This window comes from Melanerpes formicivorus, unplaced genomic scaffold, assembly GCF_026170545.1.
Source record: "Melanerpes formicivorus ecotype bairdi unplaced genomic scaffold, bMelFor1.0.p_v2 SCAF_3, whole genome shotgun sequence".
NCBI lineage: Eukaryota > Metazoa > Chordata > Aves > Piciformes > Picidae > Melanerpes > Melanerpes formicivorus.
In genome coordinates this window covers 27,707,749-27,734,720 of record NW_027142355.1, presented here as the reverse complement: position 1 = coordinate 27,734,720, position 26,972 = coordinate 27,707,749, and the positions used below count along the sequence as shown (strand labels likewise).

Below are 26,972 nucleotides of genomic sequence, written 5' to 3'. Positions count from 1 at the left end.
GACCCAACCAACACTGGTAGCTCTGGAGAGCACCTCGAGAAGGTTCTGCTGCCTCCTCCAACATGGAGAACCAGGGACAGCAGCCCAGGCTGTGCCATGATGGACCACAAACCCCGCCAGGGCTGGTTGGTGGGCCACCACCAGCCCTCCTGCACCCCACTGTGATGCCACCAGCCCACCCTGTAGCTCCTCACCAGTGCTGCTCATGTGGGCCGAGGTGAAGCCGCTCAAGGTGTTGCGGCCACCAGCATCGGCGTAGTGAGGCATGGAGTTGATGACGGCCTGCAGGTACTTCTCCTGCTCCAGGCTGGTGGAGTCTGTCTGAGAGGGACCTGGGGGGACACAACCACTAGCTGCAGCCCTCTGCCACCAGCACCATGCCCAAGGAGAGGTCTTCAACCCATCAGTAGAAAGAAAGAGGGGTCTGAAGGCCATGACCAGACCCAAGGAAGGATCTGAGGGCTGTCACCAGACCCAAGGAAAAGTCTGAAGGCCAACAGAAGACTCAAGGAAGGGTCTGAAGGCCAACAGTAGACCCAGGGAAAGGTCTGAAGGCCAACAGTAGACCCAGGGCAAGGTCTGAAGGCCAACAGTAGACCCAGGGAAGGGTCTGAAGGCCAACAGTAGACCCAAGGGAGGGTCTGAAGGCCAACAGCAGACCCAAGGGAGGGTCTGAAGGCCAACAGCAGACCCAAGGAAGGGTCTGAAGACCCACAGTAGACCCAAGGAAGGGTGTGAAGGCCATCACCAGACCCAAGATGGTCTGCACCGGGTGCCAGGGCTGTGTCCAGGGGTGGGGGCAGGGCTGGGTACCTGGGGTGGGAGCGTTCTGGGACTTGAAGAGCCCCACGACGCCCTTGCCGTGGAGGCCCCCGGAGCGCAGCAGCACGGCCTTGGTGTGGGCGTTGCGCCAGCAGACCACCGGGAAGCGGCTCTGGCGGTAGCAGCGCGAGATCCGCTGGATGGTGTTGTCCTGGATGCTCTGCGGCACGATCAGCAGCCCGGGGTAGCTGCGGAGGGACACAGGGAGCGGCGGCTTCACCACACCGAACCACCCACACACCGAACCACCCACACACCGAACCACCCACACGTGCCCAGGAGCAGCAGGCAGAGCCTGGGCCTCTCGTGGAGTCATGGAATGGGTTTGGGTTGGAAGAGGTCTTGAAGGTCATGGAGCACAACCAGCACTGCCAGGGCACCACCAAACCATGACCCTCAGCACCACATCTCCACAGTTTTCAAACCCCTCTCCACCACTGCCCTGGGCAGCCTGGGCCAGGCAAGGACAACCCTCAAGGGGCAGAAATTGTTCCTCGTGGCCAACCTGAACCTCCCCTAGGGCAACCGGAGGCCATTTCCTCTAACCCCACCACCCAAGAGAAGACTTTGATGGCCAACTGTCCCCAGCCTCCTTTCAGGAGTTGTAGAGAGCCAGAAGGACTCCCTCTCGGCCTCCTTTTCTCCAGGCTCAACAACCCCAGGCCCCTTAGCTGCTCCTCACAAGTTCTCCAGATCCTTCCCCAGCTTTGTTGCCCTTCTCTGGACCTGCTCCAGCCCCTCAATGTCCTTCTTGGAGTGAGGGGCCTAAAACTGACCCCAGGATTCCAGCTGTGGGCCCACCAGTGCCCAGCCCAGGGGGACAGTTCCTGCCCTGCTCCTGCTGGCCACACCATTGCTCATCCAGGCCAGGCTGCTGGTGGCCTCCTTGGCCACCTGGGCACAGCCTGGCTCATCTCCACCCACTGTTACCAACCTGCCAGGTCCTTCTCCACCCTTTCCAGCCACTCTGCCTCTAGTGGGACCTAGCTGCTGGCCTTGGTGACCCTCATTCCTTTGGCCTCAGCCCATGGATCCAGCCCCCTCTGTAGATCCTTCAACCCTCCCTCAGATCAACATCCCACCCAGTTTGGTGCTGTCTGTAAACACATTGAGATTGCCCTCCATGCTCCCACCCGGATTATGGACAAAGACATTGAACTCAACTGGTCCCATGGAACCAGCCTTGCCAGATCCCTCTGTGGAACCTTCAACCATCAAGGAGATCAACATCCTACTTTTAACCCTCAAGGAGATCAACATTTTGGTCTTGTCTGCAAACACACTGAGCTTGCCCTCCACCTTCCCATCCAGACTAAGATGAAGACACTGAACACCACGGGTCCCCTGGATCCCGCCTGGCCAGACACCAGTGTAGATCTTCCAACCCTCCAGCAGATCAACATCCCACCCAATTTGGTGTTGTCTTCAAACACATTAAGGTTGCCCTCCATGCTTTCATCTGGATTATGGATGAAGACATTGAACACAACTGGTCCCCTGGATCCAGCCTGGCCAGACAGAATCACAGAGTCAAACAGGTTGGAAGAGACCTCCAAGATCATCAAGTCCCTATTACCCAACCCTACCTAATGAACTAGACCATGGCACTAAGTGCCTCATTCAGTTTCTTCTTGAACACTTCCAGGGATGCTGACCCCACCACCTCCCTGGGCAGCCCATTCCAATGGCCAATCTCTCCTTATGTGACAAATTTCTTTCTAAGATCAAGCCTAAACTTCCCCCTGCAGAGCTTGAGACTGTGTCCTCTTGGTCTGTTGATGGTTGCCTGGGAGAAGAGATCAACCCCCACTGGCTACAACCTCCCTTCAGGGAGTTGTAGACAGCAATAAGGTCTCCCCTGAGCCTCCTCATCTCCAGGCTAAACAATCCCAGCTCCCTCAGCCTCTCCTCACAGGGCTTGTGCTCCAAACCCCTCACCAGCCTTCTTGCCCTTCTCTGGACACATTCCAATATCTCAACAACTTTCTTGAATTGAGGGGCCCAGAACAGGACACAGCACTCAAGGTGTGGCCTAACCAAGGAGATCAACATCCCACCCACTGTGGTGTTGTCATCAAAGACACTGAGGTTGCCCTCCATCCTCCCACCCAGACTATGGATGAAGGAAGACATTGAACTCAACTGGTCCCATGGACCCAGCCTGGCCAGACTCCTCTGTAGAACCTTCAACCCCCAAGGAGACCAACATCCCACCCAACATGGTACTGACTGCAAACACACTGAGGTCGCTCTCCATCCTCCCATCCAGATTATGGAAGAAGACCCTGATCACAGCTGGCCCCGTGGACCCAGCCTGGCCAGATGCCTCTGCGGACCCTGCCAGGCGGGCAGCGCAGGCTGCAGGAGGCGCCCGGCGGGGCGGCGGTGGCGCTGACCTGCGGCAGATGGCGTACATGCGGTTGACGGTGGAGATGCGGAAGGGCTCGTTCTTGGAGCGCGTCAGGCTGCTGCTGAGCGTGCCCAGCCCCAGCCGCTGGTAGTCCCTGCAGCAGGCTCGCTCCACCACGTGGTTGATGGTCATCTTGTCTGAAGGTCTGATGGTGGTGCTGGGGGTCAAAGTGCTTCTGTCCATCTCTTCAGACACTGGAGAGAAAACAAAGTGAGGCTGGGTTCACGCATGGGTTCCCATGGGCAAGCTGGAGGAGATCACAGGAGAACAGGAGCACAGGGTGTGAGGGGTTGGAAGGGACCTCTGAAGATCATCAAGATGCTATTACCCAACCCTACCTACTGAACTACACCATGGCACTAAGTGCCTCATCATCAAAGATCTTCAGAAGTCCCTTCCAACCCCTCACATCCTGTGCTCCTGTGATCTGTGTGAGTCCAACCCCTCTGCCAGAGCAGGACCATAGAATCTAGCACAGGTTGCATAGGAATACATTCAGACAGGTCTTGAAAGTCTCCAGAGAAGGAGACTCCACACCCTGGTGGAGCTGGAGAAGGCAACAGAGAGAGGAAAAGGCAGGAGCAACCTCCCACCACCTTCATCTGAAGGCCTCAGCTGCTCCCTCCACAGTGATGGGCTTCAGGATCTCAGCTCCAACCTGGATGCTTCCACCCAGGCAAAACCACTCTCAGGTGGACACAACCTTTGGGGGCTGCTCTCCTAATGCATCTCCTAACACCAGACAGGGACAACAAGGGATCTCAAGAGCATCTCTTCTAGACCTGAAAGCAGCTGCTGTCTTAGTACCAATTTAGACAATGGCCATCATGGAGGTTTGTGACCTTGGTGGTAGACCTTGAGCTGGAAAGCTCTGCAGCCAAACTGGGAAGTGACCAGAAGGAGCAGAACCCAAAGCATCTTGGAGGACAGAAGATCCAAAATCAGCTAGAGCAGCAGCAGGACACCACTTCCTCCCAACACCCTAAATCCCATCTACTACGTCTCCAGCTCATCTTCCCACCTGGGAAGGTCATGATTCGCAGCATGGAGGACTCTTGTGCCTTCCAGTTCTTCTCATGTCTCACCTCACCCAGCCTGCTGCAGTTGGAGCTGTGGCCTCCCACCTGAGACCACAGACCAAGAACTTTCTCTTCTCCACAGCACTCAGCTGCTGAGTGGCCACCACCAGCACACCAGAGCTGGTGGGGCATCATGAACTGGGAGAATCATAGAATCTTGGAATGGTTTGGGTTAGAAGGGACCTTGAATATCTCCAGTTCCAATGCCCTGCCATTGGCAGCGACACCTCCCACTACACCAGGCTGCTCCAGGCCTCGTCCAACCTGGCCTTCAATGCCTCCAGGGAGCGGACATCCACAACCTCCCTGGGCAACCTGTTCCAGAAGCAACCAGGGTGCTCCAGAAGCAACCATGGTGACAAAGCTCCTGCTGCAAGAGATAGCCAAGACATCTCCCAACCAGAAGATGCTCCTGCTCCAGCCAGTGTCCTGCTTCCCACAGCTTCCCTGCCCTCTGCTGAAGGTTGTCCCAACCTGAGATCTCATCCTCATTGTCCTCAGGGAAGTGCTGGCTGCTCCTCTGGTCCCAGGTGGGTGGGGTGTACTTCTTCCTGGTCACATACTGCCGGCCGATGGTCTTCTTGGCATTCTTCACCAGGTTCTTGGACAGCGTCCTGCAACCAGAGAAGAGCTTGAGGCCAACACCTCCCAGGCTTGTGTGACCACAGCCCCAGAAAAGAACCCTTTAGAAACACCCAGCCCCAGTCACACCCAGAGCAAAGCAGAGACAAGAGTGTGTCCCCCACCACCAGAGCTGGGTCCATGGCACTGCCACCACAGGAAGGGAGGTGGCAGCTGCTGGTTCCTCAACTGTAGGAGGGCACCAAGACAGGGACTTGTCTTCACTGGGAGGACCCAGGCACCCAGGGAGGCTGGATGAGGCAGTCAGGTTGAGCAGGTGTCCCAAGCTCCCAACCTAAGGGCACATCAGCCTTGTCCTGGCCTCTAGGGCCATCATCTCCACACTGGAGTTGCCATCAGCTTGTCCCTCAAGTTGGAGGAGGGCTCCAGCTCATGATAAGGACTTGGGGATCCACTGCAGCCAGCCCAGCTTAGACACTGTCCCTGGGCTGAGGGACAGAAGGTGACCTGCTTGATGCCACCTAAGGGACAGATGCCACCAGGGCAGCCATTGGAAAGAAGACCTTCCAAAATGCAGAGGGTACCAGGCTGTGTGATCAGAACAGGCTCCACATGATGGAGCTCCAGAAGAAGGCAGGAATGGCCTGCTCAAAGCAGGACCTCATGCTCACCACCATCTCGGTGAGCTCCAGGACTCAAAGGGGAATAAACTGAGGAGAGGTGAGATATCCATCAGGCAAGGAAGGTGTCCTCAACCCAGGAGGACACCTACATGGTGCAAAGGCTCCTAGAAATCCAAAACTTCTCAGGGTGGGAGAGACCAGGAGGTGCCTCAATATGCTTTGGAAAGCAGCTGGTGATAGAGCCCAGCTGCCCCCTACATCTGCCAAAGGAGGGAAGGCCTTGGGATGGAGGAACAGCACTGTCCTGAGGACACACACTTGGGTCTGGAGCTGAGGAACGGGAGGAAAAAGGTCTGCAGACAGCGTGGGGCACTGGAAGCCGACTTGGAGAAGGTGATACAGGCCACCTCACAAGACTGAAGGTCTTGGGTGGTCTGTGGAGATTAGTGGCAGAGGCTCATCTTCCTCAGCATGACCTGACATCCACCAGAGCACCAAGAAGCCCCTTGGGTGACCAAGTGGGGGACTGCAGTGCTATGATGGTGAGAGCACTACTCCAACCCTGACCTTCACACCAGCAGCCTTGGAAAAGGGTGGGATGTCCCCAAGTGAGAAGCCCCCAGAGGCCAGGACATGCAGAGCAAGTGAGAAGAAACCCTGGGAGCAGTGAAGGCTGAGCCAAGGTCACCACGCAAGCTCCCACCCAGGCTGAAGGCATCTTACGTGGTTGAGTGGCCAAGGTGCCCAAGGGACATGACCCCCACTGTCAGGCCCTGGAAGATATCGGTCACCTGCTGGGAGCTGAGTCACAAAGAGACATGGGACAGAAGCTTAGGGGACACCAAGCATGGACACAGCAGCCACCAGAGCCCAGCTTGACCCAGCCCCAAGCTGGTTGCAGGTCAGCACCACATGGAGAACTTTGCTGATGTCCCACCACACTCCTCCTCCTCCAGCCTGACCTCTGGCACCCACCAGAACCTCTCCTAGGATAAGCTGCTCCCAAGGAAAAAGGGATGGGACAAGAGGAACCCTGAAAGGAAGGTGGAGCCAGGTGGCCATCAAGGTCTTCTCCCCAGTGATGGGACATGAAGAAATGGCCTCAAGTTGCCCCAGGGAAAGTTTAGTTTGGACATGAGGAACAATTTCTGCACCTGGAGAGTTGTCCAGGCCTGGCCCAGGCTGCCCATGGCAGTGGTGGAGTCCACATCCCTGAGGGGTTTCAAAGCCATGAAGATGTGGTGCTGAGGGCCATGGTTTGGCGGTGCCCTGGCAGTGCTGGGTCATTGGTTGGACTTAATGGTCTTTAAAGGTCTCTCCCAGCCAAAACCCTTCCCTGATTCAAAACCCTCTTGGGGCTTTCATCATTTTGGCCAAATAGCAGGACCTGGGGTGCTGGTGGTGCTTCATCCTGCCTCCCCAGTTTGACTAGTCCTCTTGGTGGGGTTATAATGGAGACTGCTGCCAGTGCAGCAGGTCCCACCTCAAAGACAAGTGGAGAGGTCTGAGAAAAGCAGGCTCAGGGACCTGATCTCCAGCTCAGGAGTCTGTGGCCCAGTTCTTCTCCAGTGATCAGTGGGGGGACCAGTTCTGTTCAGTGTCTTCATCCATGACCTGGATGAGGGGGTGGAGGGCAACACCAAGTTGGGTGGGTGTTGATCTGCTGGAAGGTTGAAGGATCTACAGAGGGGTCTGGCCAGGCTGATCCATGGGCTGAGGCCAATGGAATGAGGGGCTCCAAGATCAACTGCTGGGTCCCACTTTAGGGTCACATGAACCCCATGAAGGCTCCAGGTTGGAGACAGAGTGGCTGGAAAGGGTGGAGAAGGACCTGGGGAGAATGGTGGTGACAGAGGCTGGACATAAGCCAGGCTGTGCCCAGGTGGCCAAGAAGTCCACCAGCAGCCTGGTCTGGATGGGCAATGGTGTGGCCAGCAGGACCAGGGCAGGAATTGTCCCTCTGGACTGGGCATGAATGAGGCCGCAGCTGCAATCCTGGGGTCAGTTTTGGGTGCCTCACTCCAAGAAGGACATTGAGGGACTGGAGCAGGTCCAGAGAAGGGCAACAAAGCTGGGGAAGGGTCTGGAGAACTTGTGAGGAGCAGCTGAGGGACTTGGGGGCGTTGAGCCTGGAGAAAAGGAGGCTGAGGGGAGACCTTCTGGCTCTCTAACTCCCTGGAAGGAGGCTGAAGCCAGGTGGGCATCAAGGTCTTCTCTCAAGTGATGGAAGAAGAGGAAATAGCCTCAGACTGCCCTGGGGGATGTTCAGGTTGGACATGAGGAGAAATTTCTGCCCCTTGAGGGCTGCCCAGGCCTGGCCCAGGCTGCCCAGGGCAGTGGTGGAGTTCCCATCCCTGGAGGGCTGTCAAAGCCCTGGAGAAGTGGTGCTGAGGGCCATGGTTTGGTGTGCTCTGGCAGTGCTGGGTCAGGGGTTGCACTGCACAATCCTGGAGGCCTCTCCTAACCCAACACACTCTGCGAGCGCCCCCAGCTCAGCAGCTCTACTGGGTGGACTGGAGGAGGAGGTGGAGGATAAGCCCTGCAGAGCCCCATAGGGTCAAGCACAGCCAGGAGCTCAGCCCAGGTACCTGAGGGAAGGGTTCTTCTCCTTGGGCTTGGGCTGCATGGCCTGCTTGGGGACCTGGCCCACAGTGAAGGCGAAGGTGCCGCGCACGTGCTGGGGGTAGCGCAGCTTGTGGAGGTGCTTCCGGAAGATCTCGGCGCTCTCCGAAGCCACCTCCTCGTCGAAGGCAATCTTCAGAAGCTGCAGGAAGAGCAGAGCTTGAAGGCTCACAGGACCTAGGAAGGCATCTTCTCCCCAGCTCTTCTCACAGAGCTCAGGCCCTGCTCAAGAGCAAGAGCGGGAGGCCACCCTGTTAAATACAGCTCATAGACTGGGTTGGGTTGGAAGGGATCTTGAAGATCATCCAGTTCCAACCTCCCATGGGCAGGGACACAGAAACACAGAATCAGCCAGGACAGAAGAGACCTCCAAGGTCATCAAGTTCAACCTATCACCTAACCCTAACTAATCAACTAGACCCTCCCACTAGACCAGGCTGCTCAAGGTCTCATCCAACCTGGCCTTGTCTATCCAAATTGCTCCAGCCCACCCCCCTTCCTCCTGAAGACCGCTCCGCACCCAGCTCTGCTGCTCCTGGGACGTCCCCAGTGCCTGCTCACTGCAGCTCTGACCCAGGCAGGATGGACAGGAAGGAGAAGACAGCACATTTTAGATGTTCTCCTCCCACACAATGTAAGCACCCCTGGTGGGACATCTCCCTGCTCCAGTTCTCTCCCCCATGACCTTCTCCAAGGTTGTGCAGAACCACCTTGACAAGAGGGACATTTCACACCTTCTCAGCACTCCAGCAGCCACTGAAGTAGTTGGGAAGGAGACCAGAGATGATGAGCAAGAAGTTGCTGCTGTGGACAACAGGACTGCAACTGGAGGACCTTCCCTGTGAGGCCAGGCTTAAGGGAGTTAAAGGACAGGTAGTGACAGGATGGGGGGTGATGGATTCAAACTGGAAAAGGAGATTTAGACTGGATGGAAGAAGTTGTTCTCCACTGTGAGAGTGGTGAGACCCTGGCCCAGGTTGCCTAGAGAGGTGGGAGATGTCTCATCCCTGGAACCACTCCAGGTCAGATTGGTTTGGGCTCTGAGCAACCTGCTCCAGCTGCAATGTCCCTGCTGACTGCAGAAGGGTTGGACTGGGTGACCTTTGAAGGTCCTGTGAGTCTGTGGACCATGGTCTACTTCTTCCTCTGCCAGGTGTCTCCAGCTCTGTCCCCTTGACACCTTCTACAGAGGTTGTCTTTGGTCCTCTCAGGAAAACCACCTCCAAGCCACACCAGTCTTGTCCCAGGGATGGTGACAACCATGGCCATCTGTCCCTGCTGGGTCTCACCAGTGACATGCTCCTCAGCTGGGAGCACCATGGCCAGGAGCAGCTCCCAGACTGAGGTGTCCTCACCTGGAATGTGCAGGAGCGGAGTTGCAAGCCCTCCTGGATGAACTGATCCACCTGGGCCTGGATGCTGATTTTCTTCTCTTTGGTCAACGAGGCGATGGGGAACGACCTGATCACCACCTGCTCCCCCACTGCCCACAACAATGGCAACAGGTTAACCACATCAGGACTTGCTGGACCACCCCTGGTGGCCATCACCATGGAGAGCCCCTTAGTGTCAAGCAGCCAGAAGCAGGCTGGACCTACTACAACCCCACCATGGTGACTTGTAGATGATGCCAAGGATGGACACGAGTAATTCATCATCTACCAAAGGTGGAGAGCAAGAGCAACCACCTCTTTTGTAGCACTGGGAGCAACCACCAAGCTTGTGATGGTGCAGCAACCTCCAGCAAGGACCAATGCTGGCTGATTGTTCACCCAAGGGAACCAACCCAAGGTCGTGTCGGGAAGAACTTCTTATCAAGGTTGGAGCCAGGTGGGAGTTGGTCTCCCAGGGAACAAGGGACAGGACAAGAGGACAAAACCTCAATTTGCCCCAGGTGAGCTTGAGGTTGGACATGAAGAGCAATTTCTTCTCCTTGAGGGTTGTCCAGGCCTGGCCCAGGCAGCCCAGAGCAGTGGGTGGAGTCTCCATCCCTGAAGCAACTCCTGCAGCAAGTTGAGCAGGACCAGCTGGTCCAGGAGAGCTTCTGGCCACCTCCTCCCCATGTATGCCCAACCTCCTGGAGCCAGAAGATGTGTGGAGAACACCAGGTCCTTACCCAGCGGGTCTGTGGGTGTCCCTTTGAAGATGATGCGGTAGGTGGTGAGGAAGATGGCTCCTTCTGCAGGGAGCAGAGGTGGGCCACCAATATTTCCTCCAGCAGCTTCCTCCCGCCCATCAGGCATGAGGTACACACGGAGCCCCTCCATCACACACTCCTCACCCACCAGGAGGTTGGGCCGCAGCAGCTTGGGCTACAAGGAGGCACAAGAAGAACTTCAGGTCCGTGGAAAGGGCGGAAGGGGTCTTGATAGACCCCAACAACCCAGGACCCTGGGTAGCTTTGGCTACAGGGAGGTACCACAAGAAGTTCAGGTTTATGTAGAGGGTGGAAGGGGTCAGGTACATGCTGAGTGTGGAAGGAATCTAGACCTGGTGCAGCAGGTCAGGTCCGTACCTTCTGGATGGGAGGAAGCCTCTTGCTCTCCCTGTGGACAGCATCCAAGGTCTCTATGTGCATCTGCACGATATCTGTGAGCGAGCACAGAGGTGGAGACTGAGCTGGTCTTCTCCGGTCCCTCCCACCACCTCCTCCAGATCCATCTCCTGAGCAGAACCCCCTGAGATGACCTGGAGGGAGCCCCAGCCAGCCCTGCAGGGCAGTCCTACCCGGGATCATGACGTGCAGCCCCTTGAGGTGCTCGTTGGTGACGCCGCTCTCGGTGCAGACCTTGTCCACGAAGCGGTTGATGAACCTCACCACGTAGTTGGCCACGTCCGAGCTCTCGGCGTCCTCGAAGCCGCTCTCCGTGTCGTAGCTCTCGGCCACGCTGCCGGCGATGCTGCCACCGAGAGGGTGGGAAAGGGTCAGCCCAGAGCACAACACTTCCTGCTGCAGCCCTCCACAGATAGGGCCTGAGGGACCTTTGTATGGATCATGGAATGGGTTGGGTTGGAAGAGATCTTTAAGGTCATGGAGGCCACCCAGCGATGCCAAGGCACCACCAAACATGGCCCTCGGCACCACATCTCCCCAGCTTTGAAACAGCCTCCAGGGATGGGGACTCCACTACTGCACTGGGCAGTGTGGGCCAGGCCTGGACAAGTGGCAGAAACTGTTCCTCACTAGAGCAGGCTGCCCAGAGAGGTTGAGAAGTTTCTCTCTCTAGAGGCTTTCAAAAGCCCTCTGGATGCATTCCTGTGTGGACTACCTTGGGTGATCCTTTTTTTGGCAGGGAGGTTGGATTCGATGATCTCTGGAGGTCCCTTCCAACCTCTAACATACTGTGATTCTGTGATTCTCACATCCAGCCTGAACCAACCTGGGGCAGCCTTGATGCCCACCTGGCTCCAAGCTTCTTTCAAGGAGTTGTAGAGAGTGAGAATCATGGATGGGTTGGGTGGGAAGGGATCTTTCAAGGTCATACAGTCCAACCATCTCTGCAGTCAGCAGGGACATCTGCAACTAGAGCAGGTTGCTCAGAGCCCCAAGCAGCCTGACCTGGAGTGGTTCCAGGGATGGGACATCTACCACCTTTCTGGGCAGCCTGCAATGGACTCTCACCACCTGTACAATGAAGAACATCTTGCCATCCAGTCAAAATGTCTCTCTTTTTAGCTTGAACCCATCACCCCTCATCCTACCACAACAGACCCTGATCAGAAGTCCCTCTGAAGCTTTCTTGCAGACCCTCTTTAAGTCCTAAAAGGTCACCAGAAGGTCTCCCTGGAGCTTTCTCTTCTCCAGGTTGAACAACCCCAACTCTCTAAGCCTGACCCCACAGCAGAGAGCTTCTAAAGAGCTTCCACCCCTGGACACTGCAATCTCCATCAACTCTGACAGCACCTGAATGACCACTGAGGTTGGACTTTATCTCCAGAGCTCCCTTCCAACCTCTAACTGAGATTCTACAGTGTCTCAGGTACCACCCTAAGGATCTCCCACACCAGCTGAGGTTGCTCTGGTGGCCCCACAACATGGTCCTGCCCTAGTCTCCAGGCCTGGTTACCTGTTGGTGACGAAGCTGTTGCTGACACTCTCCACATCTCCCAGTCCCGAGCTGCGGAGCAGTCGGTTCTTGCTGGTGTCCAGGGGCAGCAGAAGGTAGCTCATGCGGTTGGCATAGTGGATGGCCTGGCTGAAGACTGTGCTCTCCTCCTTCTGGATCAGCTCCTGCTGCTTCTCCTTGCTCATGGTGGGCCACAACCTCAACTGCTCAGATGCTATCTCCAGGGCAGACTTGGCTTCTTGGTTGTCCTCCTGAAGGAGTTGGGAAGAAACAAGAGGGAATGGCCTCAGGCTGCGACTGGGTAGGTGTAGACTGGACATAAGGAAAAGGTTTTTCCCAGCAAGAGTGGTCAGGGATTGGAATGTGCTGCCCAGGGAGGTGGTTGAGTCACCAGCCCTGGATGTGTTTAAAAGTGGTCTGCGTGTGGTGCTTGGGAATATGGTTCAGGGGTGAAGCTTGCAGAGTAGGGTTCTGGGTTGGACTTGGTGATCCTGAGGGTCTGAGGAGGCAGGTTGGTTCACCATCATCATGGACCTTTCATAGATTCCATAGGGTGGAAAAGAACTTCAAGATCATCATCTGATTGAAGGTATTCCTGCCCATGGCAGGAGTGTTGGAACTAGACCATCATGGAACAGGTTATGTTGGAAGTGACCTGAAAGATCATCTAGTTCCAACAACCCCACCATGGGCAGGGACACCTTCCATGAGATCAGGCTGGTCAAATTCCCATCCAACCCGGCCTTGAACAACCCCAGCTGCTGGACACCAGCCCTGGTGCCAGCTCCTCACCTCCTCCACATGGTTCTCCTCGGTGCTGTCCAGGTACAAGGCCCGGATGTGGTTCTGGACGTCGCAGTAGAACATGGCCTCCCAGAACTGGATGTTGGTCCACACCACGTGCTCCTGCACGCAGCTGTAGGCAAACTGCGTGATGCCTGGGCTCAGTTTCTGAGGGAGAAGAAGGAGGAAGAGGGCTACATGCTAACATGGTCTTTGTGCCAAGCTCTCCTATCCAGAAGAACCCTGGAGATCTAGACCTAGATCCAGCAGAGCTCCTGCAAACACTTCTCAGATCTCCCCATTAGGCTCCATTCCATACATTATGGAACCACAGAATGGGTTGGGTTGGATGGGATCTTGAAGATCATCTAGTTCCAACCTTCTGCCATGAGTGGGGACACCTCCCACTAGACCAGGTTGGTCAAAGTCTCATCCAGCCTGGCCCTGAACACCTCCAGGGAAGTGTGAAGATGTTCCACCAGATGTTAATCACTGACTAGGAGCTGCTGCTGAAGCACCATGCTACCATCGGCATCCTCTGTGTGAGAAGGTGGCTGTCCCTAAGCTCAATAGTCACCAGAACTGGGTGGGTGGTGGGGAGAAGGTAAAATTTTATCTCAGCCCAGCTTGACCAACAGATCCAGGTGGCACTTCAGAGCAGCCCTAGGTTCTGAGCACCCTCCCTGCAGTGCTGGGTCTCAGTCCTTCAGCCTTCCAACTTCTGGGCCCTATTGGAAGCTGTGAGGTGTTGGGCATAGGGACTCTGGAGGGACTCACCCGGCAGAAGGCAGTGACCAGCGGCAGGAGCGCTGCCGCAATCCCGTGCTCGTCCATGGCTGTGCAGTCCTGGAGGAGACAGCAGGACATTCCAGGAAAAGGCACTTCACAGTCCCCCAGATTTACATCAACCCATCTCCCAGGGAAAGGGGAGCAGGTCCACGGTGAGAGGAGCAGGCTGTCCCCAGCCCTGTCCTACCTGCAGGCAGCAGTTCATCATGCGGATGACGAAGTCGAACTGCTGGTGGTCCAGCACGGCCCTGTTCTGCTGGACGTGGAGGTTCAGCTCCTGGGTCAGGCACTGCCGAGCTGCTCGGCCCTTCATGGCCCGCAGCACAGCTGGGAACAGCTGCAGGAGAGACAGGAGATCATGGAGGAGAAAGATGGGGCCAGCAAGGCTCTACCCTGATGGTCCACCACCAATGGGGTGCCCTTAAAGACCAGGGCAGGGATTGTCCCTGGTGAGGCCACAGCTGGAATCCTGGGGTCAGTTTTGGGCTCCTCACTCCAAGAAGGACATTGAGGGGCTGGAGCTCTCTACAACTCCCTGAAAAGAGCTTGGAGCTAGGTGGGGTTGGTCTCTTCTCCCAAGGAACAAGTGAGAGGACAAGAGAAAATGGCCTCAAGTTTGCCCAGGGGAGATTCAGATTGGACATGAGGAACAATTTCTGCCCCTTGAGGATTGTGCAGACATGGCCCAGGCTGCCCAGGGCAGTGGTGGAGTCCCCATCCCTCGAGGGGTTTCAAAGCTGTGGAGATGTGGTGCTGAGGGCCATGGTTGGGTGGTGCCCTGGCAGTGCTGGGTTAAGGGTTGGACTCCATGACCTCAAATGTCTTTCCCAACCCAACCTATCCCATGACTCTATGCAAGTTCAAGGGCAGCCCACAACCAGGAGGTGCAGCAGGAGCTTCGCACTCTGCCTGTGTTGGGTGACACCAAGGTATTTACAGAAGGTCATCTGCACATGAACCAGAGCAAAATCCCAGCTGGTCCCTATAGGACCCCAACCTGGTCACCTCTATAAGAAAGACCCAGGAGGACACCAGGAGACACAGCAACAGTGCAGCTGGTGCAGGGACCAGCCAGAAGCTCAGAGATAGGAGGAGGAACTTTTGAAGGCACCATGTGAACATCAGGACATGGAGCTAGCCAGCAGAGATGTGGACATGGGCAGGGACTGCCCTCTCCAACCTGCCACCAAGAAGAGCCAGAACAACCTCTCTTCTCTCACACTCAACCACCAGCTCCTCAGAAGTCACCTGAGCAAGTGCAAAGGAGGGCAATGAAGCTGGGGAAGGGCCTGGAGAATAAATCTTATGAAGAGCAACTGAAGGAGCTGGGGCTGTTTAGTTTGGAAAAGAGAAGGCTGAGGGGAGACCTCATTGCTGTTTTCAACCACCTGAGGAGGTGTTGTGGAGAGTCTGGTGCTGGTCTCTTCTCACAGGTAATTAGTGATAGAACAAGAGGGAATGACTTCAAGCTGTGACTAAGTAGGTTTAGACTGGACATTAGGAAGAACTTTTTCAGGGAAAGAGTGGTCAGGGATTGGGATGTGTTGCCCAGGGAGGTGGTTGAGTCACCAAGCCTGGATGTGTTTAAAGGTGGTTTGGATGTGGTGGTTGGAGATATGGTTTAGGGGTGAGCCTTGTAGAGTAGGGCTATTGGTTGGCCCTGGTGATCCTGAGCATCCTTTCCCCCCTGAACATTTCTGTGATCCTGTGATTCTCACCTTTTTGGCTTCCAACATCTTGTTCTCAAAGACATAGGAGATGCAGTTCCTGACCACCTCCAGGCGCCGGGCACTGTTGGCCATGGCATTGCCATTGCGCTCCATGATGGCAGCTGAGGAGAGAACCACCTGCTGGGGCCATGAGGGCAGGACTCTCACCCTGGGGTGGGGTGGGTGTCCCCTCCCTGGCTCCCTGGTGGGCAAAGCTCTGAGCACCAAGAGCTCATGATGAAAGAACACCACAGGATCTTCAGCTGCAAGGACACTAAGGGGTCTTCAGCTGCAAGGACACTACAGCTGGAAGCACACTAAGGGGTTTTCAGGTGGAGAAACACCACAAGATCTACAGCTGGAAGGACACTAAGGGTCTTCAGCTGGAAAAACACTACAGGGCCTTTAGATGGAGGAATGCTCTGAGGTCTCCAGCTGGAGGAACACTCTGAGGCCTCCAGCCATCCCCTCATGCTGCTGACAGACTCCAGGGAGCTCCAAGCAACCCAAGGAGTAGAAGCTGGTGGGGACAGTTCTGCTGCTTCTCCAAGCCAGTGGCACTGTGCACGTTTCGCCTCCTGGGACCCTTGGACACGCCGTGGTGTGCAAAGCACCCAGGAACACCTGGCTGGTGAAGCTCCTCCTCGAGGCATCTGTTCAGAGGGCAAGGTCCTCTGCTCACACCTACCGATGGGAGGGCCTGACGGCACCATGCACTTCACCTCCGCCTTCACAGCCGGAGGAGCTGTCTGCAGCTTGGCGGTGGCCTGGTCGATGATCCACTGCACCAAGCCCTCATCCAGCCTGGGGAAGGGCTTCTGCTGGACCCGCAGGTGATGGCCTTCCTTGGGCTTCTTCACTGTGTGCATGGTCACCGCCGGGTAGGGGTTCTCCTGCAACCATGGAATCACACAAGGAGTTGGGTTGGCAAAGTCCTTTGAGGCTGTGGTGTCCAACCATCAACCCAACCCTCCCAAGTCCACCACCAAACCCCTGCCACAGCACAGCTTTTTCTCAGGCCTGAGGACATCACACACCCTCTCCCAGGCCAGAAGCCCCACCAAGGTCTTCAGCAACCTCTGCAGCAATGAGGCCCAAACTCCAGCCCAGATCTCCATCCCAGGAGCACCCAAATCCCTGTGGTCAGGGTGTCCAGGCAGTGGTGGCATCACACTCTGCTTCCTGGAGCTGTAAGGACAACTTGTTTGGGCTCCAGACACAGCGAGAAGACAAAGCTCCATCCAGGAGCTCCATATCAAGATGCTTGAAGGCCCTGCAGGGCTGATGTGTGTTCAGAAGACCTTTCCTTTGTTGGCCAGCAGTGAGGACAGGGCCAATGTGTCCAATGCCATAAATCCAAGGAATGCTGCTCTTGGAGCAGCTCAGAGACTTCTGGAACCATCAGCAGGTGTCAGCAGAAGGTGGGACAGGACCAGAGACTTCAGTGGTACCCAAGGACACAATACCAGCCTGAGAGGGAATCGTCTCCTTGCTCAGCAAGAGCTAAAAGGGGGTGGGGGCAACAGGATGGGGCCAGACCCTTGCCAGTGGTGCCCAGTGACAGGACAAGGGACAATGGGCACCAAATGGAACCCAGGAGGTTCCATCAGGAGCAACTTGTTGGCTTTGAGGGTGGTAGAGCCCTGGAGCAGGCTGCCCAGAGAGGTTGTGCAGTCTCCTTCTCTGGAGAGCTTCTAAACCCACCTGGACATTGCAATCCTGGGCAAGCTGCTGTGAGTGCCCCTGCTGGAGCAGGGGGTTTGGACTGGATCATCTCCAGAGGTCCCTTCCCACCCCACCATGCTGGGATTGTGTGAATCACAGAATGGTTTTTGTTGGAGGAGACCTTTAAGACCATTAAGTCCAACCATAAACCCAGCACTGCCAGGGCACCACCAAACCACATCCCTCAGCACCACATCTCCATGGCTTTGAAAGCCTTCCAGGGATGGGGACTCCACCACTGCCCTGGGCAGCCTGGGCCAGGCCTGGGCAACCCTCAAGGGGCAGAAACTGTTCCTCATGGCCAACCTAAACCTCCCCTGGGGCAACCTGAACACATTTCTTCTTGTCCCATCACTTGGGAGAACACTTGGATGCCCACCTGGCTCCAGCCTCCTTTCAGGGAGGTGTACAGAGCCAGAAGGTCTCCCCTCAGCCTCCTTTCTTCCAGGCTCAACAGCCCCAAGTCCCTCAGCTGCTCCTCACAACTTCTCCAGACCCTTCCTCAGCTTTGTTGCCCTTCTCTGGACCTGCTCCAGTCCCTCAATGTCCTTCCTGGAGTGAGGCACCCAAAACTGACCCCAGGATTGCAGCTGTGGCCTCACCAGTGCCCAGTCCAGAGGGACAATCCCTGCCCTTGAAGTCACCACATGCATCAGTCCTTACAAAGACTGGACAGATGGACCAGGGCTCTGACCCAGCTCTCCTTGTCCCATCCCTTCTCCTGCTCTTGGGTCTCCAGAACTCACATTTTTGTAGAGCTTTTCTGCCAGTTCCTTGATGTGCCTTAGGATCTTCTGCTTGTTCCCCTCCTCTGCCTTCATGCGCTTCACTTCATAGGCCACAAGCTGGGAGAAGAAGACACAGGTGAGAGGAGCTGGGCAGCATCTGACCACCCTGCCCATACCCCGAGCTCCATCTCTAGCTCAAAGCATCCCAGCAGGTCCCCAGCTTAGACCCCTGAGGCACAAGAGCAGCTGAGGAGAGCAAGGACACCTGGGGGTGGGTGGCCAAGGGGGTGAGGTGCTCAGGTATCCTCTTACCTCATCAAAGAGGTCAATGGAGCGGTAGGGAGCGCCCCGCTCGGTGACGAAGCCAGCGAAGGCCATGCCCTCCAGCACCTTGGTGAGGAAGTCATCTTCTGTCAGCCCCCTCTGCCCCAGGAAGGCTGCCTGCAAGAGGAGATGGGGCAACAGGTCACCAGAACTGTCTAGCCATCAGCACTACTCTCGGTGTGGGAGACCACAGTGAAGAACTCGGTGCCCAGGGGTGGTGGGACCAGGTCACAGAACGACTTTGGTTGGAAAAGCTCTTCAAGATCATCAAGACCTCCAAGATCATCCATTCCAAGCAGGCTCTAACTCTGCCAAGGCCGGTGCTAAACCACGGCCCTCAACACCACATCTCTGCAGCTTTGAAACCCCTCAAGGGATGGGAACTCTGCCACCTCCCTGGGCAGCCTGTTCCAGTCTTTGATACTTTAAGTCAAAAAGATTCTCCTCATAGCCAACCTAGCCTCACCCAGGCTGCCTGAGACCCTCCCTGAGCCTCCCCCAGGCTGCCTGAGGCCCCCCCTGAGCCTCCCCCAGGCTGCCTGAGGCCTTCTCTGAGCCTCCCCCAGGCTGCCTGAAACCCCCCCTGAGCCTCCCCCAGGCTGCCTGAGGCCTTCCCTGAGCCTCCCCCAGGCTGCCTGAGGCCCTCCCTGAGCCTCCCCCAGGCTGCCTGAGGCCTTCCAGGACTGTGAAACACTTCCTGCCCCTGGCAGGTTGGATACCAGCTGCATCCCACCACATCTGGGTGTTAACAAGGTAGCACAACCTGAGCCACAAGTCCTTGGGATGGCTAAGAACAAACCAGGGACTCACATGGGCCAGGGAGAAGATGTCGAGGGAGGTCACTTGCAGGAAACAGTGACCTGTCTTCTAGACACGCCTGCATTGCTGCCAAGCTCTTCAAGATCAACCCCTGCCAGCCTCCCCCTCCCTGCAAAGCGCCAGTGCTGGTCCCTAGGGCTGGGCTGCTGGAGGTGCTCACCTTGTGGAAGCGGATGACAGGCTCAGGGTGGATGCGGATGATGTGCAGGCACCAGCGGTAGCCCTGCAGCAGCTGAGCAAAGAGCCGCAGGAAGACAGCACGGATCTCCTTGTCCTGCCGCAGGAGGAAACGCCAGGGTCACTGCCTGCGCACGGCGCGGCCACAGCACCAGCACCGAGCGGGCACAATGGGACCACAGTGGGGTCACAGCACAGTCATACACGGTCACAGCACGGTCACTGCAGGGTCACTGCAGGGCCATAACACGGTCACTGCACGGCCACTGCAGGGTCATAACACAGTCACTGCAGGGTCACTGCAGGGTCCTAAGTAGGGTCACAGCACGGTCACTGCAGGGTCCTAAGTAGGGTCACAGCACGGTCACTGCAGGGTCCTAAGTAGGGTCACAGCATGGTCACTGCAGGGTCCTAAGTAGGGTCACAGCACGGTCACTGCAGGGTCCTAAGCAGGGTCACAGCACGGTCACTCAGGGTCCTAAGTAGGCTCACAGCAGGGTCACTGCAGGGTCCTAAGTAGGGTCACAGCACGGTCACAGCAGGGTCCTAAGTAGGGTCACAGCACGGTCACTGCAGGGTCCTAAGTAGGGTCACAGCACGGTCACTCAGGGTCCTAAGTAGGGTCACAGCATGGTCACTGCAGGGTCCTAAGTAGGGTCACAGCAGGGTCACAGCAGGGTCTTAAGTAGGGTCACAGCAGGGTCACAGCAGGGTCCTAAGTAGGGTCACAGCACGGTCACAGCAGGGTTACTGCAGGGTCCTAAGTAGGGTCACAGCACGGTCACAGCAGGGTCCTAAGTAGGGTCACAGCACGGTCACAGCAGGGTCCTAAGTAGGGTCACAGGATGGTCACTGTAGGGTCCTAAGTAGGGTCACAGCACGGTCACAGCAGGGTCTTAAGTAGGGTCACAGCAGGGTCACAGCAGGGTCCTAAGTAGGGTCACTGCAGGGTCACTGCAGGGTCCTAAGTATGGTCACAGCACGGTCACAGCAGGGTCTTAAGTAGGGTCACAGCAGGGTCCTAAGTAGGGTCACAGCACGGTCACAGCAGGGTTACTGCAGGGTCCTAAGTAGGGTCACAGCAGGGTCACTGCAGGGTCCTAAGTAGGGTCACAGCATGGTCACTGTAGGGTCCTAAGTAGGGTCACAGCATGGTCACTGCAGGGTCCTAAGTAGGGTCACAGCAGGGTCTTAAGTAGGGTCACAGCACGGTCACAGCAGGGTCCTAAGTAGGGTCACAGCACGGTCACAGCAGGGTTACTGCAGGGTCCTAAGTAGGGTCACTGCACGGTCACAGCAGGGTTACTGCAGGGTCCTAAGTAGGGTCACTGCACGGTCACAGCAGGGTCCTAAGTAGGGTCACAGCACGGTCACAGCAGGGTCCTAAGTAGGGTCACAGCACGGTCACAGCAGGGTTACTGCAGGGTCCTAAGTAGGGTCACAGCACGGTCACAGCAGGGTCCTAAGTAGGGTCACAGCACGGTCACAGCAGGGTCCTAAGTAGGGTCACAGGATGGTCACTGTAGGGTCCTAAGTAGGGTCACAGCACGGTCACAGCAGGGTCTTAAGTAGGGTCACAGCAGGGTCACAGCAGGGTCCTAAGTAGGGTCACTGCAGGGTCACTGCAGGGTCCTAAGTATGGTCACAGCACGGTCACAGCAGGGTCTTAAGTAGGGTCACAGCAGGGTCCTAAGTAGGGTCACAGCACGGTCACAGCAGGGTTACTGCAGGGTCCTAAGTAGGGTCACAGCAGGGTCACTGCAGGGTCCTAAGTAGGGTCACAGCATGGTCACTGTAGGGTCCTAAGTAGGGTCACAGCATGGTCACTGCAGGGTCCTAAGTAGGGTCACAGCAGGGTCTTAAGTAGGGTCACAGCACGGTCACAGCAGGGTCCTAAGTAGGGTCACAGCACGGTCACTGCAGGGTCCTAAGTAGGGTCACAGCACGGTCACTGCAGGGTTACTGCAGGGTCCTAAGTAGGGTCACTGCACGGTCACAGCAGGGTCCTAAGTAGGGTCACAGCACGGTCACAGCAGGGTCCTAAGTAGGGTCACAGCACGGTCACTGCAGGGTCCTAAGTAGGGTCACAGCACGGTCACTCAGGGTCCTAAGTAGGGTCACAGCAGGGTCCTAAGTAGGGTCACAGCACGGTCACAGCAGGGTTACTGCAGGGTCCTAAGTAGGGTCACAGCAGGGTCACTGCAGGGTCCTAAGTAGGGTCACAGCACGGTCACAGCAGGGTTACTGCAGGGTCCTAAGTAGGGTCACAGCAGGGTCACTGCAGGGTCCTAAGTAGGGTCACAGCACGGTCACAGCAGGGTCACTGCAGGGTCCTAAGTAGGGTCACAGCACGGTCACTGCAGGGTCCTAAGTAGGGTCACAGCACGGTCACTCAGGGTCCTAAGTAGGGTCACAGCACGGTCACAGCAGGGTTACTGCAGGGTCCTAAGTAGGGTCACAGCAGGGTCACTGCAGGGTCCTAAGTAGGGTCACAGCATGGTCACTGTAGGGTCCTAAGTAGGGTCACAGCATGGTCACTGCAGGGTCCTAAGTAGGGTCACAGCTGGGTCTTAAGTAGGGTCACAGCATGATCAGTGCAGGGTCACTGCAGGGTCCTAAGTAGGGTCACAGCACGGTCACAGCAGGGTCCTAAGTAGGGTCACAGTACAGTCACAGCAGGGTCACAGCATGGTCACCATTTGGGCACAACGTGATGACAGCCCAGTCACAGCACACTCAGTCAGAAGGAGCTCCTGAGGACTGGGTTTCTACCCAACATGGAGCTGGTGGTATCTAACCACACATCATGGTAGCCTTCTGCTGGGCAGGGCATGCAGCTCAGCAGAGCTTCCAGGGCAAAGGAGGGATCCATAGTGGTGCCTCCACTGATCCCTGGGTGACAAGGGATTTCCTGCACACCCAGGGCTTGTTGAAGGCCCCAAAGGTCCGACATCTACCTCCAGCTTCTGCTCCAGCAGCCCAAGGGTTGGCTGGACTGGAAGAGCCCTGCCTGCTTTCAGGACATGGCTTGGAGTTGTGTCCTCCTTGTCACGAGCCTCTGAACCCCAACACTACCCAAACCACACCAAACCGACTCTATGGCCATGAGCAGTGGTGTCCAGCAGGGCTGGCAGTCCCCCATCTTACCCCCTGCCTTCCCCATCTTCTCCTGGTGCCACCCACCTGCATTTTGAGAGAAGAGACAGAGATGGTTGAGGGGGGGAAGGCGAGGTCAGCCACCTCCAGCTCTGGGTCCAGGACCTGCGTGGAGAAGACATAAAGCACACTGAGGAGATGGCCCAAGGACATCTCCAACTCCACAGCTGGGCAGGGAGAAGCAGTGTTGGGCTGTCTCCTGGAGGGTGTGAAGAAGAGTGTGGCAAACAGGTTCTCTTTCTCAACTTTTCCTTCCTGAGGCCACATCCGGAGTCATAGGTCCAGTTCCTGGTTCTCCAGGTCAAGAGGGACTGGGAGCTACTGGAGAGAGTCCAGTGGAGGCTGGGAAGCTGCTGAGGGGACTGAACCCCAGAGATTCCATCAGGAGAAGCTTGCTGGCTTGGAGGGTGGTGAAGCCCTGAAGCAGGCTGCCTGGACAGGTTGTGGAGTCTCCTCTAGAGAGCGTCCAAACCCATCTGGCCACTGTGACCCTGGGCAAGCTGCTGTGGGGTACCCCTTCCTGCGCAGTGGGGTTGGACTGGATGATCTCCAGACGTCCTTTCCTACCCCATCATACTGGAGACTCCCCAGAGCCCCACCAGCACCCACAGGGAAGGTCTGAGTAGCTCAGGAGCAAACCCACCGAGCTGGAATCGCCACCAGGGAGCAGACAACACTGTGTGGTGTGAGGAGAACCTCAACCTCTGACTTTTTATTTCCTGAAGCCACACGTGGCTGGACCACAGGGGACATCTCAGTGGGCTGAGAGTGGTGAGAAGGGGGTTATGGTAGAACCAACCCCTCCCCCCTGCCAAAGCTGAGGAGCAGCAGCCAAGTTCAGCAGCATTTGTTTGGCACCAGGGTCCTTGGGCATGTTCCCAGGTGGCCGGAAGGGTCCTCTGGGAACATCTCCAGAACTGCAGCTGCTTCCTGCTCCAGGGCCTGAAGCCAAACACGGTTCCCAGAAACCTTGGGCAGAGGAACACCCCCTCCAGCTCCACCAGAGACAATGGGGACCAGGAAAGGTCTCCTCTGACACAGTTCTTTATGCCAGGAATGGTTTAGGTTGGATTTGAAGGACAAGTTCTTCATAGAAAGGGTTGTCCAGGCCTGGCCCAGGCTGCCTGGGGCAGTGGTTAAGTCTCCATCTCTGGAGGGGTTTCAAAGCTGTGGAGATGTGGTGCTGAGGGCCATTGTCTGCTGATGCCCTGGCAGTGCTGGGTCAAGGGTCAGACTTGAGCTCAAAAATCATGCTGGGAAAGGGCTGGATGGAGCATCTCATGCTGGGAAGGAAGGAGTTGGATGGAGCACCTCATGGTGGGAAGGGGCTGGAGATGCACTGGAGAAGGATGAGGGTCAAACTTTATCTTGTGATAAAGCTTGGTGGAGGACTTCTTAACCATTCTCAGGAAGTTTGGAGCAGAGAAGCTCCTCCCTGGCTGCCCCAGCTCTGTGTCCTGCTTGGGAAGGTTTCCTTCCGCTCACGAAGGCTGAGGTGCAACAGGGTGACCAATTCTCAGGAGAACAACCTCAGAGCAGGACAGCTCTGGGGAGTGGCATGGGTAGGGACACTGAGGGCAGCTCCCATGGTGACCTAAGGTTGGACTTGGTGAACTTAAAAGTCTCCTCTAACCAAACCCTTTCAGTGAGCTTACAAGATGACTCTGAGCTATGGACCTGCTGCTCCTTTCCCACCTTTCCTGAACAACCTGGGGTATTCCCAAGGTGTCCACACCCTGCAGAGAAGGAGAAAGTTGAGGCACTCACCATGGAGAGGGCTTCCCGGGTCTGCTGGAGCAGAGGTTCAGGCAGCAGAGAGATGTGGACACACTCAGGGACATTGACAGTCCCACCATCCAGGTCTGCGATGACCACATCCAGCTGGAAGGGGCAGGGCAGGCATGAGACAAGGCCAAGCCACCCAACACCTCCCCAGCACCTGTCAGGGGGCTCAGGAGAGGAGAGCTTGGGAATGGTGGCTGTGTCCTCTGTTGAGCCTAGAGAAGAGCAGCCTGAGAAGGGATGTTCTCCATGCTCAGCAAGAGCTAGAGGGTGAAGGTCATGAAGATGGGGCTCAACTCTTCTGTGCTGGCCAGGGACAATGGACACAAAATGCAGCCCAGGAGGTTCCATCAGGAGCAGTTTGTTGGCTGTGAGGGTGGTGGAGCCCTGGAGCAGGCTGCCCAGAGAGGTTGTGCAGTCTCCTTCTCGGGAGAGCTTCCAACCCACCTGGCTGTTGATCCTGGGCAAGCTGCTGTGGGTAACCCTGCTGGATCAGGGGGGATTGGACTGGATCATCTCCAGAGGTCCTTTCCCACCCCACCATGCTGGGATTCTGGAATCTTCCAGGAGCACTCTTGCCCTTAGCAGTTATTTCCTCTTGCCCACTGCCACCATACCCAAGCACTTCACAACACAGAAGCTCTCAAGGGATCCCACCACTCCCTACCATTAAGATGGCAGAGGCAGGCCAACCGAGCAAGAGCAGAACACAGCCTTGCTCAGCAGACACCTGCCATGGGTACTTCCAGGACAGGCTTTACTGCTCTCTGAACCCTCTGTCCCCTCGCTGGAGGTGTCAAGGCCAGGCTGGACAAAGCCTTGAGCAACCTGGTCTAGTGGAAGGTATCCTTGGCCACAGCAGGAGATCAGAACTAGATGATCTTCAAGGTCATTTCCAATCCAACCCATTCCACATTCTGTGAGAAGCCTCTGTCCCTCCTTCCCTGGCCCATGGGATGGGCTTCACAGTGTCTCACCAGCTCTTGGGTCTCCGACTGGAAGATGGAGTGGACCCCAATGATGAAAGGTGTTGGAGTGCTCAGGACCTCCAGGAGCTGTGCAGGCAAGATGGGCACGTAGGTGAAGCTGCAACCAAGAGAAGAGCATCACTGTAGCCAGTGGAGCCCAGCTCCCAGCTCCAGAGCTGCTGGGCTGACCATGCCTCCAGCAAGGCAGCTTCCTCCTGACCCTCTCAACCTTTCAGACGCTGCATGTCCTACAGCTCTGCAAGGTGTCTGAGGGCTTGTGGACATTGAACATGGGCAACAAAGCTGGGGAAGGGTCTGGAGAACTTGTGAGGAGCAGCTGAGGGACCTCTGGGTGTTGAACCTGGAGAAAAGTAGGCTGAGAGGAGACCTTCCGGCTCTCCACAACTCCCTGAAAGGAGCTTGGAGCCAGGTGGGCAGCAAGGTCTTCTTCCCAGTGACAGACAAGAAGAAACAGCCTCAAGTTGCTGCAGGGGAGGTTCAGGTTGGACATGAGGAACAATTTCTACCACTTGAGGGCTGTAAATTCCTGGCTCAGGCTGCCCAGGGCAGTGGCTGAGTCCTCATCTCTGGCAGGGTATAAAGCTGTGGAGATGTGGTGCTCAGTTTGGTGGTGCCCTGGCAGTGCTGGGGTAAGGGTTAGACTCCAGAAGCCTACAGGTCTTCTCCAACAAAACCTCCTCTGTGATTCCATGCTTCAGGGAAGGTTCAAAGCCAGGTTGGTTGGAGTCTGAGCAACCTGCTCCAGTTGCAGATGTCCCTGCTCATGTAGGAGGTTGGACCAGATGATCTTTAAGGTCTCCTCCAACCCAAGAAAGGTTCTCCCAGCAGAACCAACACCTGTGGGCCACCTCCCCCTTTGCCTTCAGCACCTAATCCAGTGACCTTCCAGTTGGACCAGCAACCAAACCAGGAGGTTCTGAGTGACTTTTAGGGGGGGGTCTGAGGTTCTGGAGATGTTCCCTCACCTGTACTTGAGGGGGAACATCAGGGCCAGGAGAGCACGGCAGGCATCGGTCAGCCGCTGGTAGCTGCTAGAGAGGAAGAGGATCTTGTGCTCTGTCAGCGCCGCGCAGAAGAGGTACAGCACGTTGGTGATGCCTGGGGAGACACAGACCTCAGGAAGGAAGCTTCCCCTCTTGCCACCCCATCAGAGAGATCACTCAATCCCAGCCCAGCTGGGTTCCCAGGCCCTATCTCCACATTTGGAAAGATGTTGGTGGGACTGGAGAATCTCTGTGAGGGACCTGGGGCTGTTGAGCCTGGAGAAGAGCAGCCTGAGAGGGGATCTGATCAGTGCTCAGCAACAGTTAAAGGGTGGAGGTCGTGAAGATGGGGCTCAACTCTTGTCAGTGGTGGCCAGGGACAGGTCAAGGGGCTATTGACATAAACTGGAAGCTAGGAGGTTCCACCAGGAGAAACTGTTTGGCTTTGGGACTCTTCCAGCAAGGGTTCCAGCAGCCAAAGATGTGGACAAGGCTGGAGAAGGACCAGAAAAGGGCCACAAGGATGACCCAAGGGTTGGGATCCAAGGCTGAGAGAAGTGGGTTTGTTCAGCTTGGAGAGAAGGCAGCTTAGGGAAGACCTTCTCACCATCTGATCATGAGGAGAAACATCTTGGCTTTGAGGGTAGCGGAGGTAGGGAGCAGGCTACCCAGAGAGATTGTGGAGTCTCCTTCTCTGCAGAGCTTCCAAACCCACCTGGACATTGGGAACCTGGGCAAGCTGTTGTGGATATCCTTGCTGTGGTCTGGATGATCTCCAGAGGTCCCTTCCCACCCCACCATGC

At 56.4% G+C, this 26,972-nt stretch overlaps 1 protein-coding gene across 10 annotated transcripts in view; it reads right to left on the bottom strand.

Moving 5' to 3' along the window:
* Positions 1-26,972, bottom strand: part of SBF1 (SET binding factor 1) — an 83,682-nt gene that overhangs the window by 14,541 nt on the left and 42,169 nt on the right. For 6 of the 10 annotated variants that reach the window (XM_068169708.1, XM_068169707.1, XM_068169710.1 and 3 more), the window contains 23 exons: positions 26,152-26,284; positions 25,175-25,283; positions 24,183-24,296; positions 22,443-22,520; positions 19,243-19,356; positions 18,252-18,380; positions 17,958-18,056; positions 16,175-16,379; positions 15,496-15,608; positions 13,965-14,114; positions 13,766-13,834; positions 12,998-13,156; positions 12,206-12,456; positions 10,866-11,038; positions 10,654-10,727; positions 10,255-10,450; positions 9,494-9,621; positions 8,105-8,280; positions 6,240-6,317; positions 4,786-4,925; positions 3,219-3,426; positions 814-1,010; positions 195-332 (listed from right to left, as the gene is read on the bottom strand). In XM_068169708.1, coding sequence (XP_068025809.1) covers positions 195-332; positions 814-1,010; positions 3,219-3,426; positions 4,786-4,925; positions 6,240-6,317; positions 8,105-8,280; positions 9,494-9,621; positions 10,255-10,450; positions 10,654-10,727; positions 10,866-11,038; positions 12,206-12,456; positions 12,998-13,156; positions 13,766-13,834; positions 13,965-14,114; positions 15,496-15,608; positions 16,175-16,379; positions 17,958-18,056; positions 18,252-18,380; positions 19,243-19,356; positions 22,443-22,520; positions 24,183-24,296; positions 25,175-25,283; positions 26,152-26,284 — 3,231 coding nt within the window. The remainder of the gene's footprint in view (positions 1-194; positions 333-813; positions 1,011-3,218; positions 3,427-4,785; positions 4,926-6,239; positions 6,318-8,104; positions 8,281-9,493; positions 9,622-10,254; positions 10,451-10,653; positions 10,728-10,865; positions 11,039-12,205; positions 12,457-12,997; positions 13,157-13,765; positions 13,835-13,964; positions 14,115-15,495; positions 15,609-16,174; positions 16,380-17,957; positions 18,057-18,251; positions 18,381-19,242; positions 19,357-22,442; positions 22,521-24,182; positions 24,297-25,174; positions 25,284-26,151; positions 26,285-26,972) is intronic. The other 4 variants (XM_068169716.1, XM_068169717.1, XM_068169709.1 and 1 more) reach the window with 1 other exon arrangement.